This window comes from Perca flavescens, chromosome 21, assembly GCF_004354835.1.
Source record: "Perca flavescens isolate YP-PL-M2 chromosome 21, PFLA_1.0, whole genome shotgun sequence".
NCBI classification, from domain to species: Eukaryota; Metazoa; Chordata; class Actinopteri; order Perciformes; family Percidae; genus Perca; species Perca flavescens.
In genome coordinates this window covers 7,460,614-7,475,991 of record NC_041351.1, presented here as the reverse complement: position 1 = coordinate 7,475,991, position 15,378 = coordinate 7,460,614, and the positions used below count along the sequence as shown (strand labels likewise).

At 41.0% G+C, this 15,378-nt stretch overlaps 1 protein-coding gene across 1 annotated transcript in view; it reads left to right on the top strand.

Annotated features, from left to right (window-relative positions):
- The window catches only part of sema4gb (sema domain, immunoglobulin domain (Ig), transmembrane domain (TM) and short cytoplasmic domain, (semaphorin) 4Gb), a 37,304-nt gene extending 22,165 nt beyond the window's left edge, over nt 1-15,139 (top strand). The window contains exons 9-15 of the mRNA XM_028567215.1: nt 3,742-3,917; nt 6,762-6,900; nt 6,990-7,212; nt 7,420-7,535; nt 9,410-9,564; nt 11,414-11,475; nt 12,130-15,139. Of these exons, the coding sequence (XP_028423016.1) occupies nt 3,742-3,917; nt 6,762-6,900; nt 6,990-7,212; nt 7,420-7,535; nt 9,410-9,564; nt 11,414-11,475; nt 12,130-13,097 (1,839 nt within the window). The 3' untranslated portion in view covers nt 13,098-15,139. The remainder of the gene's footprint in view (nt 1-3,741; nt 3,918-6,761; nt 6,901-6,989; nt 7,213-7,419; nt 7,536-9,409; nt 9,565-11,413; nt 11,476-12,129) is intronic.
- The last annotated feature ends 239 nt before the right edge of the window (nt 15,140-15,378 follow it).

Here is a 15,378-nt window from a genome sequence, read left to right as displayed (position 1 = left end):
CTTAATTTCTTATTTGTTTTTAGGTCTTTCCGGAGATGTTTTACCACAATTTACAGCCTCTTTTGACACATTTTTTTTTGTTATTCAGACATGGCTGTATTTTTTTTAAAGGTCCCATATGGAGCTAAATCAGGGCCAAATGTTTTGTTCATTTGAAAAAATATATATAGTTGAAAAAATAAAGCTTGAAATTGAAAATTTAAGTTTTGGTCAAAACTTGGAAAAAATAAAACCATGTATTCAAACTTAAAATAAGTGTACCAATTTTTCTTTCAGTTTGAATGAAATATAGATAAAATTCTGGAATTATTTAGAATAAATTATAAATTTTAATTTTTCACTTTTATATTTGTTTTCTGTTCCACATTTGAATTTTTTTACCCTGTGTTGTCCAAAATTTTTTTTTAAATGGATCTTTGTCACTGGCATCAGTTTGTTAAGTAAAAATCACATGTATATAGTGGATAGAAAGCATTCAGTCATAGTTCTCACAGTAACACCATTTCCTGAAGGCAACATGACAGAGGAGTCTTCTGCCTTCTTTGATAGGCTGTCGCTCATAATGCCACGCCCCTCTGAGATGAAGCCACACCCCCACGCAAAATCAGGGCCAAAAGTCTGAAACCGAAAAAAATTATCTGAAAGTGAAAAACAGATCTGAAACCAAAACAAAAAGATTTGAAACCGAAAAAAAAGATTTGAAGCCGTAAAAAAAATAATTTTGAATCTGAAAACATGAAATGTGGAACTGAAAACAAATATAAAAGTGAAAAATGAAAATTTATAATTTATTCAAAATTATTCCAGAATTGAATCTATATTTTATTCAAACTGAAAGAAAAATTGGTACACTTATTTTTAGTTTGAATACATGGTTTTATTTTTTCCAAAGTTTGACCAAAACTAAAATTTTCAATTTCAAGCTTTATTTTTTCAACTATATATATTTTTTTCAAATGAACAAAACATTTGGCCCCGATTTAGCTCCATATTCCCATGGCATGAACATTTCACTTTAAGAGGTTTTTTAACATTAATATTAATTCACCCAGCCTGCCTATGGTCCCCCAGTGGCTAGAAATGGTGATAGGTGTAAACCGAGCCCTGGGTATCCTGCTCTGCCTTTGAGAAAATGAAAGCTCAGATGGGCTGATCTGGAATCTTCTCCTTATGAGGTCATAAGGACCACTAAGGCCTATATAAAAGCATCCAAAGAGCACCATGTCATGGGACCTTTAAAGATTATTTTTTGGGGCTTTTCCACCTTTACTTTTTGGCAGGACAGCTAGGTGAGAAAGGGGGAAGACATGCAGGAAATTGTTATAGGTTGCATTCGAACCCTGGACCTCTGCGTTGAGGCATAAACCTCTCAGTATATATGCACCTGCTCTACCACTGAGCCACCACCTGGCTGTATTTTTACGTAAATGTTCATTCTGCATGAATTCAGACATGCTTTAGAAAACAGCCACAATGCTTGCGTGACATTTGGCATCTGGTGCACGAGAGGAAGTGGTATTAACAAAACTAATATTAAGGAAGAAGATCTGTTCTCTCATATGCTGCATAACTGATGGTTTTTAAAAATGTATTTAGCTGTTGAAACCATAATTAATTAGCATTGTTAGGGCGAGGTATACAAATGTTTAGATGTGTAGATCTTTTTTTTGACATTCATAAGTCTTTTCCTTACGTGGTTTCACATACTGTTCACCTTTGCACAATATTGCACATGCCTACAATCAGGCAGTAAAGTTATTGCTGAACTTTTTTTTCAGTTCATCTCCTCACGATTCTCTCTGCATCCAAAAAAAGTCATTTTTGAAAATATGTTTTCCTCTCTCTTTATCAGCTCTGTGGAGTTGTCAGAGCAGTCAAGAGTGTAATAACTCAGTCTGAACTAGGCCACGGCAGCACATGCAGATGTCGAGCTGGTCCCCAGCTCAGCCCCGTGGAAGCCAGACTCCATACTGGTTGGAGGCAGATCTGCAGATAGCAATGGCCCTGGCAGTAGCCTCTGGCCTGAATCCACTGAAGACTTGCCATTTTTGCGCTGCCTAACTAGTTGTCCTCTTCTGTTTCTTACTACCCAGCCAGACCGCATCTACTACTTCTGCAACCATGACCTATTTTCACAGAGAAGGGTGTATATTACATGGAAATAAGATCTTTTCAGCAACAGAAAGAGGAGGAACCATGCAAATTATTTTATAAGGCAAGACACTACAGGTGAAAAGGCTAAAAGACTGAACTGATAGATATCACCATGAAACTTCCCCAGTTTATTACTTGCATTAAGACAATTATTTTGTATTACAAGTTGCCTGAAATGTTATGTTTTGATATGCAAATGAGGTATTGTCTAATTAAATATGCACTAATTTGCATAATTTCCAGAACAGAAATCTGAACATAAAATAAAGCCAGGTTCAAACTTCTTGTTTCTTTTTGTTGTTATATAAGAGTCAAAAGGTTTTTACAGAGGGATTTTTATTTATGTTTTTATCATTCCATAAATCAGAAACAACTGTCAACAGCAAATAACAAATCTATTTTTACCATGAATTTAGTTATAAAAATGTTTATCCATCTATGAATGATATATGATCCAACTCCTCAGTGAAAACCTTCAGAATATAGGTAGGAATAAAAATGGAAAGTTGTGTTACTGAAGTGGAGATTTCTAGCTCAGCGTATTTAAAGATATGTATTGTAAAATGACATACATTTTTATTGGAAACCCTTATTTGCTCACACAATATCTAATCAAATCCTTAACATCCTTTAGAAATCCACTTCATGTCTGGCTCAAACTGCTTCCATCATGTCGTCTTGGCTTAATTTCCCCAAAGGCGTATCTCTACGGGCCTACGCTTGGATTCTTGACTCTTATTTTCTTGGTTTTACGCCGTGACAGCTCGATGACCCAGACGGTGCTTTGAGTGACATAGATTGTAATCTATCAGTGCATCCCTTTAGCTCTTTCCACAAAAAGAACCTCGTATTTATCTATATAAGAAATGCTTCTGTTGTTTTCTCAGTGACATCCTCTCTGCCAACACATACTCTGAAGAGGTTTTATTCTGTGAGAAGAATGAGAGTGGATGCATTTGTCTGCAGCCTTTTGTCTTTCACTTATTACCAAAAATGCAGTTATTATTGATGGAAGTTCTTAATGCAGGCATTTTTGTGTTCCATACTTATGTGTTATGTCGATTTAGGCTACTTTGCCTTTTTGTGTGGGAGGCAGAGGCAGGCCGGCAGAGCGTTTTGATGAACGATAGACTTCTGCGAAAGACATAAATGAAGAAAGATGAAGGGCTATAATTCCAACAAACAAAGAGAAGTCTGTTTTGTTTCTCTCTTCTTAATGAGGTGTGCTAAATTACTCTTTTAGGTAGAGATTTCTTGCAGCTTCTCCTCCCAGTGCTACCAAAATGCAATTAGAGCAAAATGTGCTAAAGTAGGCACTAACATTCAGCTCCAGTTTCACAAGACTCTCCTCACTTCCTTCCCTCCTCTTTATATGTGTATGTGTACATTATGATATTTTTTTTGTAGATAATATCTTTGTTTCACTGTTATTACAATCACAGATTAGTGAGCGTTGATGTGTATATGAGTGAGAGAGTTAATTTGTGTCATTTGAAAGTGTATATGCCAGAATTTATCAGCTCTCAGTGACTTTATTTATTTATTCATCCATTCATCCATCCATCCATTGTCTTCTCTGTGCTTCAGAATGACTGGGGTGGCCAGAGGACCCTGCAGAGGAAGTGGACCTCCTTCCTCAAGGCCAGAATGGTGTGTTCGGTCCCAGAGTATGAGCTGCACCTCAATATCCTGCGCAGTGTGTTCGTCCTGCAGGGTCGAGACGCTCAAAGCAGCATTTTCTATGGCGTCTTTGGCTTGGAATGGTGAGAGACAACATCAAATTGTGCTTTTATTGAAGTGGCCATTTGCAACAATCGTGAGCTAAACCGGGTAACGTTATCACTGTCACTGTGTCACGAGCCAAAGCATTAAGAGTTTGTCGTAGCAACCAACGTAATAATAACTTCAATTTATTTAGCGCATTTCATGAATCCCAAGGGCGCTTTACACAGGTACAGGGGGACACGGGAACAGGAAATAGTAGGCCAACACAAACACGGACTAAACGGAATAAAACGTCAGCGCTAAATGGAAGGGGGACGTCATTTAATGTTGGCTACTGACGTACAACCACATTGCGCAATCTAAAGTTATTTTACAAATGAAATAGACATATTACAAACCTGAGAGCTAATTCGGGGACGTTTTTGAATCATTAACAATCCCGTAGTTGTCTCCATCTGTTGAAAGCCCGACCGAGATTGACTCGGTTTTGCCCGTTTAGCTTTAGGTTGTTCTTCGTTTAATTTCCTTCTTTCCTGTGATGGCTGTGTCCCAGTATCAGTCATAACTACAGCAGATAACTTCTAAAATAAAATAAAAATACTATTTGGAAATCTCCTACCTTTTACCTGCATACTAACACAGGCTTTTACGGTGTTATGCCAAACTCTGAGACCCGTCCGAATGTGTTACTGTAGCGCTGTCTACCTGCCGTAAATCATTTTGTGACTTTGCGGGAAAAATCGGAGCCGGGATAAGGCGTTAATATAAACTAAATAAAAGTAGCGTTCTTTTCACTGTTAATCTTGTTTGCTGGTAGAGCTCATTTATGATCATCAGATGGAACATTAAACTTCAGAAAAATTTAAAAGTTACACACAGTCACTTTAAAAAGGAAAGGCAACTTTATTTAAATAGAACATTTCAGCAACAATGCAATTCAAAGTGCTTTACATAAAACTTTAAAGAGCAGTTAAAAACATTCATTGAAGAGAATAGAAAATAAAAACATGCTAAAATATAATGGCAGGGGCAGCCTCTAGCTCACCTGGTAGAGCGCGCGCCCCATGTAGGCTCAGTCTTTGCCAGCAACCCGAGTTCAAATCCAAGGCCCTTTGCTGCATGTCACCCCCTTCTCCCTCTCCCATTTCCATCTCTTCAGCTGTTGTACATAAAGGAAAAAAACCCTAAAAAATATATGCATATATAATAAGGCAGGTATAAAATACAAGAAAAAAAGTTACAGTGCAGCAGTGCAAGAAATGAACAATTAGCTTTTAACTTTAATAAATGGCAGCGTCAAACAGAAAAATCTGCAGCCTTGATTTAAAATTTCCTGGGAGTTTGTTCCAGATATGTGGTGCATAAAAACTAAACGCTGCTTCTCCATGTTTAGTTCTTCTCTCAGACTCTGAGGACAGAAAGCTGACTTGTCCCAGAGGACCTGAGAGGTCTGGATGATTCATAATGTAGCAGCAGATCAGAAATGAACCATTTAGTGCTTTATAAGTAAAAATGTTGTTTTTTTGGTTGCAGCTTCTCCGCTGTGGAGATATGCTGCTTTTCTCTGATTTATGTCATGTCATTATTGTCATCATTATGTCATTTTTTTTGGACTGAACAAACTGGTTGATTAAAAACAATTTGTTTGCAGACGTCACCTTGGGTTCTGGGAATTCTTCTTCTATTTTTATTTGACATTTTACAGACTAAACAGTTAAAAAAGTATCAACAGATTTATTGAAAAATGAGAGCAATCATTATTTCAAACCCCTCAACGTGAGTTGTTATCAAAACAGAGCTGCAGTCAGAGCTGATGTGACAGTGTCAGAGCACGATGGCTGCCAGCCGGTGGAATATCTGGCAACGATGCGAGTGTGTATTTATGCTGATACGCAGAGTCATGCTGCATAAAACTGTCCCAAGGGTGTTTCTTCTGATGGAGAGGATAGCATTACAACGGGACAGTAACACTATCTATTTCTCTTTTGGCATATTCTCTTTTTATATATTTTTTTTTTACTGCTACACTTCCTTTTGTGGATATTCGATCTCAACTCTGTCTCCTCATACACTGCAGCAGCTATCTTTTCTTTCATTCTTTTTTCTTTCTTTCTCTTTCTTGTCTTTCTACATGCTGGTTTTTCTTTAAAAAAAACTCACACACCTGTGTGTCGTCACTGTGCGTTACACTCAAGCATGCGACAGTGAGTAAACGCCTGAGCTCTACTGCTCACCCGTTTTGAAGACAGATTCAGGTTTCTCTTCAGTCTCATTTTACTCACTTGAATGCTTTTGAAAGCTGAGGTGGGGCACACAATGGACTTAAGAATGTGACGCAAACATTTTCCACCCATTACTAATCTCACCTGTAGGGCTTAAGATTAAGGGTCACCTGGTTCCCAACTTCCAACTCATGCTGTCGTTATGTTGTCAGACAAATCTTTTCTTTCACCAAAGCCACAAATGGGCCTGCTTTATTCCTGACTCACAGGGAGTGGGTATTTCAGTGCTGTGAGTGTGGTGTTGAAAAACAAATATTTCCTATTGGAGTGGATGATGGGAGCTACTGGAGATAAAGAGGGAAAATTACACACCTGTCAGTGACAGCACTCCCACATGTCCATTCAAGACAAATTGCTAAGATCCAGGAGGGAAATGTGAGCGTGACATTTTTTTTTTTTACCTTCGTAACACCCCCAGTTTTCACAGAATAGAGGAGAGCAGATTAGTGCCGATCTGTGATGTGAAATTTGATCTGGGTGGCAGTTCCTCCCCAGATAATAACCTCTCTGTGTTTATCCAACTTCTAATCATTTATACTGACTGTCCTCTGGATGTGTCTTTCGGGGTGGTGGTGGTGGTGGTGGGGGATCTTCTTTCAGGAAGAATATCAAAGCATCTGCTATCTGCCAGTACGCCTTCTCAGATGTGCAGAAGGCTTTCGACGGGCCGTACATGGAGGTGCAGGACTCAAAGTGGAGGGAGTACACGGGGAAAGTTCCAGAGCCAAGACCTGGATCTGTAAGCTTCATCTATTAAAAAGCACTCGTTCCACCATCAGTAGAGTATTTGATGTCCCGCTCATTTCTCTGTCTCTGATCTCTCCACAGTGTATAACAGATGTGCACAGGTCCCAGGGCATCAACTCATCTCGAGACCTGCCAGACAATGTCCTCACTTTTGCCAGAAGGCACCCACTGATGGCCGGCCAGGTGCACCCAATAGGGGCGCGCCCACTCATGTTCAAAAGAAGTGTCAACTATGTCAAGATAGTCGTGCACAAGGAGCCGGCGCTGGATGGAAACATTTATACTGTTCTGTTTTTGGGAACTGGTAAGTTTTGCTACTGAAAAGACCAAAACAAGGTATGAATGGGCTTGGAGCGGAGTTCAACAGAAGTCAGAGAGTATTAGGAGACAGGCTTGGTTTTGGTCTTTTTATGGGATTTGTTGACAATGTGAAAAATATAGAATAACACGATCCTTTACAGATATATACTCAAGTGTCTTGTTTGACACTTGGTTGTATCTTTTCTTACAGATGACGGGTGGCTGCACAGAGCTGTAGACATTGATGGAGAAATGCACATCATAGAAGAGTTGCAGCTGTTTGAAAAACCCCAGCCCATAGAGAGCCTGGTCATATCGTCTGCTCTGGTATGTGTTTATGCATGAGATAGCATAATGAGAGTTTAAAGATCACCTCCACTCAAAAATGTGTTTTTCTCATTTTTATGTCCTGTAAAATGTCTGGCCTTGACTATACTGACTTGTGTCTGTGCAAAGTGTTTGTCACTAAAAGGTGTTTTCACATTCTTCTACTGAAGGGGGAGATGTCTGTGCACTTTAAGAGTAGATGTGTCTCCAGCCCCTTTTCAGAGTGTTTTTAAAAACATTTTACGTGGAAAACCATGTTAAACTAAATATTAATCATAGAAGAGTGTTTTTATATACCTTAAAATCGGTCTAGAGGGGCCCATGGTTAGCTCACCTGGTAGAGGGGGATGCCCATATATAGAGGTTTACTACTTGACGCAGCGGCCACAGGTTCGACTCTGACCTGCGGCCCTTTGTTGCAGGTCGTTCCCCTTCTTTCTCCCCTTTCAAGTCTAAGCTGTCCTATCCAAATAAATATCCCAAAAAATTAATCTTCCTGCGGCTTGCCAAGCTTTAATGTATGGCAGTAAATAATAAGGTAATTTGATCATGCAGTAAATACAGATATTACAGCTATAACATACATCTAAGTCTACTCTATTACAGATAATTTATATATATATATATATATATATATATATATATATATATATATATATATATATATATATATATATATATATATATATATATATATATATATATAAACATGACTCACTGCGCAGTTGCCAGTTTGGGCGGTCTTTCTAGCTTTTAACACAGAGTGTGCTAATGTACTAAATGGGCCAATGTAGAGAAAATTGCATATTTTATGTTCAGGGATGTCTCTTATTGACTTTGTCCTGTCAGTGTGGCTCTCATGAAAAAAATAATGAAGACCACTGGTCTAGAGGGTACTTTGATAGCCTATTTATGTTCAAGTAATGCAAATGAAATCCTTTGATATACCATAGTCTGGCTAATTAAAGGTCCCATGGCATGAACATTTCACTTCATGAGGTTTTTTAACATTAATATGCATTCCCCCAGCCTGCCTATGGTCCCCCAGTGGCTAGAAATGGTGATAGATGTAAACCGAGCCCTGGGTATCCTGCTCTGCCTTTGAGATAATGAAAGCTCAGATGGGCCGATCTGGAATCTTCTCCTTATGAGGTCATAAGGAGCAAGGTTACCTCCCCTTTCTCTGCTTTGCCCGCCCAAAGAATTTGGCCCACCCATGAGAGAGAGACATCACGGCTTGCAAACGAGCAAAGTGGCAGTTGGTCAAGGCCACACCCCCACCCTCCACCTTGCCCCCCCTCTCTCCTCCTCAATAGCTACAGACACAGAAATGGCACATCCTAAGGAAAGCTCATTGTGGGACTGGCTCTAGTGGCTGTAATTCTGCACCAAGGCTGAATTTCGGGAAAGAGACTTCAGATACAGTATTAGGGGACCACTAAGGTCTATATAAAAGAGACTTCAGATACAGTATTAGGGGACCACTAAGGTCTATATAAAAGAGACTTCAGATACAGTATTAGGGGACCACTAAGGCCTATATAAAAGAGACTTCAGATACAGTATTAGGGGACCACTAAGGCCTATAAAGAAAAAGTATTAGGGGACCAAAGGCCTATATAAAAGAGACTTCAGATACATGTCATGGGACCCTAAGGCCTTTAAAAAATTTTATTGCCATGTCCATTTTTACAAACATTTTTACAAACTAAATACATATATTTTGGGTGTGGCGCTAATCTACAGCTACAGTGACTTTAATCAGGATGTATTACATTATGTTCATGCTTATGTTGCGTTTTGTAATTTTAGGCATTAAAGGTCAAAAGAGTAAAAGTTAACAGTTCAGAACAGATGAATGTTTTGTTTTGCAGCGGAGTATCTATGTTGGCTACCACTCTGGAGTGGTGCAGGTACCGATGTCCGCCTGTCAGAGGTACACTTCCTGCTACGACTGCGTATTCGCCAGAGATCCGTTCTGTGGCTGGGACGGGAGAGCGTGTGTGGAAATAGCTTCACGTGCACTGAGGTGAGGGAACACACACACACCTGTACACTAACAAATACACATCTAAGCAAGGAGGCAAACATAACAAGTGACTCTCAGTGTTTTATAGAAAGTAGAGAACACACTGACAGAGTGCTAACAGGAAAGAAACAAAGATTTGAGAGAAAACAATCAGAACTCTTGCTGAGACGGATCAATTTGCATTGCTTCATCATAGACCCTGAGCATATATCTCCCTAAACCTCCTCTGCAGCTCCACCTGTTTGTTCTCTATCTGCTGCTGCATGCATTTAGATGACAGCCATACACTTTTAAAGTTTTTTTTGCTCTTTCATGCACAAAATAAATAGTGACATTGTATACCTTCAATTAGATATTAGCCTAAAGATGTTGCCAAGAGTAAATAACCCCTCCACATTATTAATGTAACTGTGAAAACAATATGATGAACTGTTCAGAGAAAATGATGGCAGGATGATTAAATACATCATTATTGTTAGCCCGTCGTAAAATGAGTAATAAACCTACAGAGATGAATAATTTTGACAGAGCGTACAATTTTTGTATTACGTGACCTTTATTTCTTTCTTCTGGGCCCGACAACAATAAGAGTCTAATTAATTATTTATACAGCTTATGTTCCCTTCCAACTGAATTTTTATGAAATCAGGTCTAAGACAATGCAGTCGACCTGGATTTCTCCCATCACCTCTGTTGAGCTCAGCGGGAGCTTCTTCTGCAGTTCAGCATTTAGGTCAAGTGTAACTCAGCATCTCAAACGTCGAATTTCCAGATTGTTTTACAGATCATAAATTTGTACTTAAGTGTAGTACTTGTAAATGTACCTAGTAAATGTACAAAGTTATATTCCACCACTGCGTACCTTAGATATTAGATGACTCCAGGAAAATGAAATCCAGTGGGGAAAAAAAACGTCATTAACCTTACAAAAAAAAATGTTTTTAGCTGTGGCCTGGTGATTGGTTACAGCTGGACAGGCACGTACATACGTGAACGGTGCATATCATAAGCCCCTTCCAAACAAACACACACACACACATACTCAAATACATAAAGATTACTTTGGCTCACTCTTGCGCTGTGTTTGTGCCTCTCTTCATTCACTCTGCATGAGTGAGTACCAGACATCTTAATCTCCATTATGGCAGCAGACACATCAGCTCTCCTGTGGATTTGTTTAGGGGGGGAGAGGGGGTGAGTATCACGATTGGAAAAAGCTGCAAAAGGGAGAGAGGGATCTTACACTTCCCTGGTTTATACTGCACAATGTCCACTATTTATTCATAGGAGGTTGTTGAATTACATAGAGGGGGATGCTGTGGCAGGATTTGTCTTCACTAGTACTATTCTGCACTGAACAGGGTAAAAGAAAACTATATACTGGATGCTGCCCGCTCTGCCTGGAACCTTCTGCAGTTAGATCTAAAATTGGTTTCTCTTTGTAAATTGCTGCAGAAACTAGGTGTGCTCTCTACTGGCTGCAGATGTTTTGGGGTATTTTAGAATCTTGATTGTCGCGTTATCATCATTAAGTTGTTGTTTTGGATGTGTCTTAGTTATTTTTATGGTTTTAGACCGCTCCTGGGTTGTTTTTTAAAGCGTTATGTGGGTTCTTTATGGGATAAAATCGTGATTGTAGAAATGCCGCTGATGTTTTTATTAACACATTTCAGCATTTTGTGTTTTCTGTCTTGTGGTGTTTGTCTGAAACTCATATTTTACTTATTGCTGCCTATCTTGGCCTTAAAAAAAAGAGATGTTTAATCTCAACAAGGCTTTTTCTGGTTAATTAAATATTAGATACTTATTGTTCAAAATTACAACTGGATTTGATATCACTTCATTTCAGGTCAAACCTTACCCAGGATATCCTGAAGGGAATCAGGGGCTGCAAGGAGAATTCAGGAAACGGTAACAACGCGCGCACACACACACACACACACACACACACACACACACACACACACACACACACACACACACACACACACACACACACACACACACACTGTACATCCATTATGTAACATGTGTCACTTTTAATTTTGGGAAAGTTTAGTACTTTATTTTACTTCACATCCATTTCTCTTGAATAGTGTGCCTGCCTCACACACAGATAAAAAAAAAAAAAATCCAACACTTCTTTTCGCTGCCTAAAAACTCAAGCATTTAGCAGCTTTTAAGGGATTTCATTAGGTGTACGCTCCATACCCACCCCCCAGGTCCCAGCGTACACATTTTAATCAGTTCCTCTCTTATTGGAGGTCAGGCGGTCATGCTGGCTGCATTGCAGCACTCACTACATTTAAAGAGGCTTAGGAACTGTGATGGAAAGTGATGCAGAAAGGTTGAGCCGCACAGGTTGCTCACCTGCACTTTGAAAATCTAACCTTTGTGACCTGACAACTCGTTCTATATTAATCTCTCCGTCCTGCTGCACCGCTGCCTCTCTCACATTCTCCACCTCTTTATCTTGCTGTCGCCACCTTTTCTCACTCTGGTTTCATCTCTCTTTTTTAAGCTCCGTCTCATGTCTTGTGTCCTCTCTCTCTCTCTGTTGCTCAGTGGTCCATCGGAGGCGTTCTGTGATGTCTGGTGATGACGTGCTACTTCAGTGCGAGCTGCACTCCAACCTGGCAACTCCGCGCTGGACGTTAAACGGCAAAGAACTCCAGGGATACGGCCTCAATTCGGGCTACCGCATCGGCACAGATGGCCTCCTCATAATCGGAGCTCGTGCCCAGCAGAGCGGGTCTTATCGCTGCTTTGCCGTGGAGAACTCCGTCTCAGTCCTGGTTTATCTTTACACAGTCAGGGTGCACACGGACTCGTACTTCCCCGTGGAGCCCACAGCCACGACTAACCCCACCACAGTTTCCAGCCCGACTGTTTTCTCCACCAGCGGCCCCACTGAGCAGCCTCTGCCCTCACCTCCTGCCCCACTGCCTCCGGGAGCTGAGTTCCAGACCTACAGACACATGGAGGCCGTATACATTTCCCTAGTGGCGGTTCTCGGAGGGCTTTGCTTGGTGTTGACTGTGGTGCTGCTTTATGTGAGCTTCTGCACCAGACGGGTCTCTCAGAACCGAAAGTTCTCCCAGCAGGGGCTACAGGTCCTGGGGGGCTCTGAGAGAAAGAGGAGCTCCCATCTCGAACTTAGAACCATCTCCAGCCACTGCAATGGCCGCCAGGGTCGTCGCTCCATCTCGATGACAACTTTCGGGGACATAGGTGATGGATTCCTCCAGATAGTTCCAGGTGAGGGCCAGTTCTCTCCATTCAAAACACCTCCTCCAGCCCCTCCTCTACCTATGCCACCTCCGCTGCCCAACACGGACTACACCAACGGGCTGTCGGCCACTCTGCCCAGCGTGCTGAGGAAGATGAACGGGAACAGCTACGTGCTGCTGAGGCAGGCCGACCCCGAGGGCATGTCGCCGCTCTACCACTCCTTCACAGAGGAGCTCAACAGGATCCTGGAGCAGCGGAAACACACACAGCTGGACCTGAAGCCTGATGAGAGCTCCATCTAGGACGCCCCTCTCAGTCCTCGTCGTTATTTATTTTTACCCCAACTGTGACCCGTAGTTGTGGGGAGAACTGACTGTTGTATCAAACACTGCTGTTATTTACCCAGTGTCAGAGTACCTGCAGGTCATGTCCTCACCTGATCTGAAATGTGCAGCCTCCTGTGTCTTCCATGCCAAATGGCCCACGATTTCACTTCAACAATGGACGGCACCAACCAGAGATTGCTATTCAAAAAGTGGAGCTGTGAAAAATTTGGCCATAGACTGCACTGTTACAAAATTACAACGAATAGGGAGCTCAATGATGCTACCCCGGTGTAAACTCCCTGGAGGCTTTGAACGATGGTGGTCAGATGACACAAAAACGCAGAGATGCAAACTGGGACACAGAAATAAATCCGGCCAGCCAGGAGGTGATCACGTATTTATGAGACTGTGGGAGTGTTCAGGAAGTTTTTAGTGCCATGTAATATTAGCCCTCAATGGAGCAGAAAGTGATACTCAAATCTATACCAAAATCTATCTTTTGTGCATTGTTGCATTCGGCTACAGTGGGAAACTACCTTTCACCTAACATGCCCACACTGAGAGCCTTTTCCCTGCGTGTTGCAAGTCTGACGTTAGGATGTTCCTGTTCCATGGTCTGGGGGAGAACAGGTTTGACTCACCCGTAATCGCAGGAGCTGACTCTGTATCAGCCACGCCTTCCATGAGGCTGGCGGTGATAGTAGTAGATAGTAGACTGTTTCAGCTGCTTGGCCTCCTCTGGGTTTGGGTGGATATTGACAGTTCAGGGTTCTTTTGTGGAGAAAAAATGCCTCCTTCCGGGATAAATTGGCAGGCGTCCCACCTCCAGGTGTCTCGCATCAGTGGCTAATAAGGACCTTACCCTTCTCTCCCCCGTTCCGTGTGTGACGTCAGAGCTGACCATCCAGTCTCCTCCTACAAATGCACTTACCTACCCAACTGAAGGACCACTTAACATTGTTTTAAACAAGCTCAAGCATCCAACAAGTACATGAAAATGTTACAACAATGGTTTAATGGATTGATGTTTTAACAGTGAAAACGTGTCCAAATAGGAATCCATTGTAAGGCTGCAACTAACGGTTGTTTTCACAATCAATTAATCTGGCAGTTATTTTTTTCAATTTATTGTTTAGCCTAAAAAATGTGAAAGAATAGAAAATAGTAAAGAATGCACATCACAATTTCCCAGAGCCCGGTGTGGCGTCTTCAAATTGGTGGTATTGTTGACCAACATCCGAAATCCCAAAAATATACAATTTGAAATGATATCAAACAGAGGAAAACCGCAAATCCTTGCAATTGAGAAGCTGAAACCAATGAGCGTTTGACATTTCTTGCTGCATAAATGACGCTTAATCCGAATAATTGTTATGAATTCAATCTGAACATAAGCTTTTGTTCTCTATGAAGGAGCAAACTACTCGTTTTACAGCTACCCGTTAAGCCCGAGGGTGGCGCCTGTTTCATAAGAGATAGATTTAATGTGGGGTATCACTTTAAGAAGGTGTTACAGTAAACGAGAGCTCAGGTGGTAAAACAAATCATACATTTACATTTATTTAAACCACTCTTTCGTCATTTCTCCTGCCCTCATGTCAATTGCAATACTGTAATTGCATCACTGTTTCAGATGTGAGAAGCAGTTTGTTCTGTCAGTGCCAGTGGCAAGAGCTGTGGGGGGAAGTAGACACAGCTCTATGTAAGGCAGCTTAATTAGTCTATTAAAGACCATTAAAGGTGCAGTCAGTTTGTGGTCAGATTGATTGAATTCACTGAAGACCACAGACTGGCTTCAGGCCCCAGAAGGCTGCGGGGAATACACAACGCACGCTGAAAACAAACGGTCGAGATGCTGTAAAGAAAATGCTTATTTGCCGTTTTATATTTATACAGCTAAACATACATATACTTTGTCTTTTTCAGACTGAAGCCCTGTTTTTGTATGATCACTCATCACGCCTTCAAGATGTTGCATGAGTTTCATGCCAACACTTTGATTCTTTCAAAATGATTTTACAAAGAGGCTAAATAGTTTTCTCATCTACTTCTTAAACATGTCCTCTGCTGTGAAAAAGCTGCTGGTGGCGATCGAATCGGGTCTAGGAAGACCTTCACACATGCAACCTACAAAAGCATGCTCAGTGTTTACCTGACATTAGAGCAATGCCAAAACAACAAGAACTGCAGGGCCTACAGTATTTCCTTGGCAAGGTGACCAGCGCTATGATTAAATAGCACATGTATAACTTAGAGG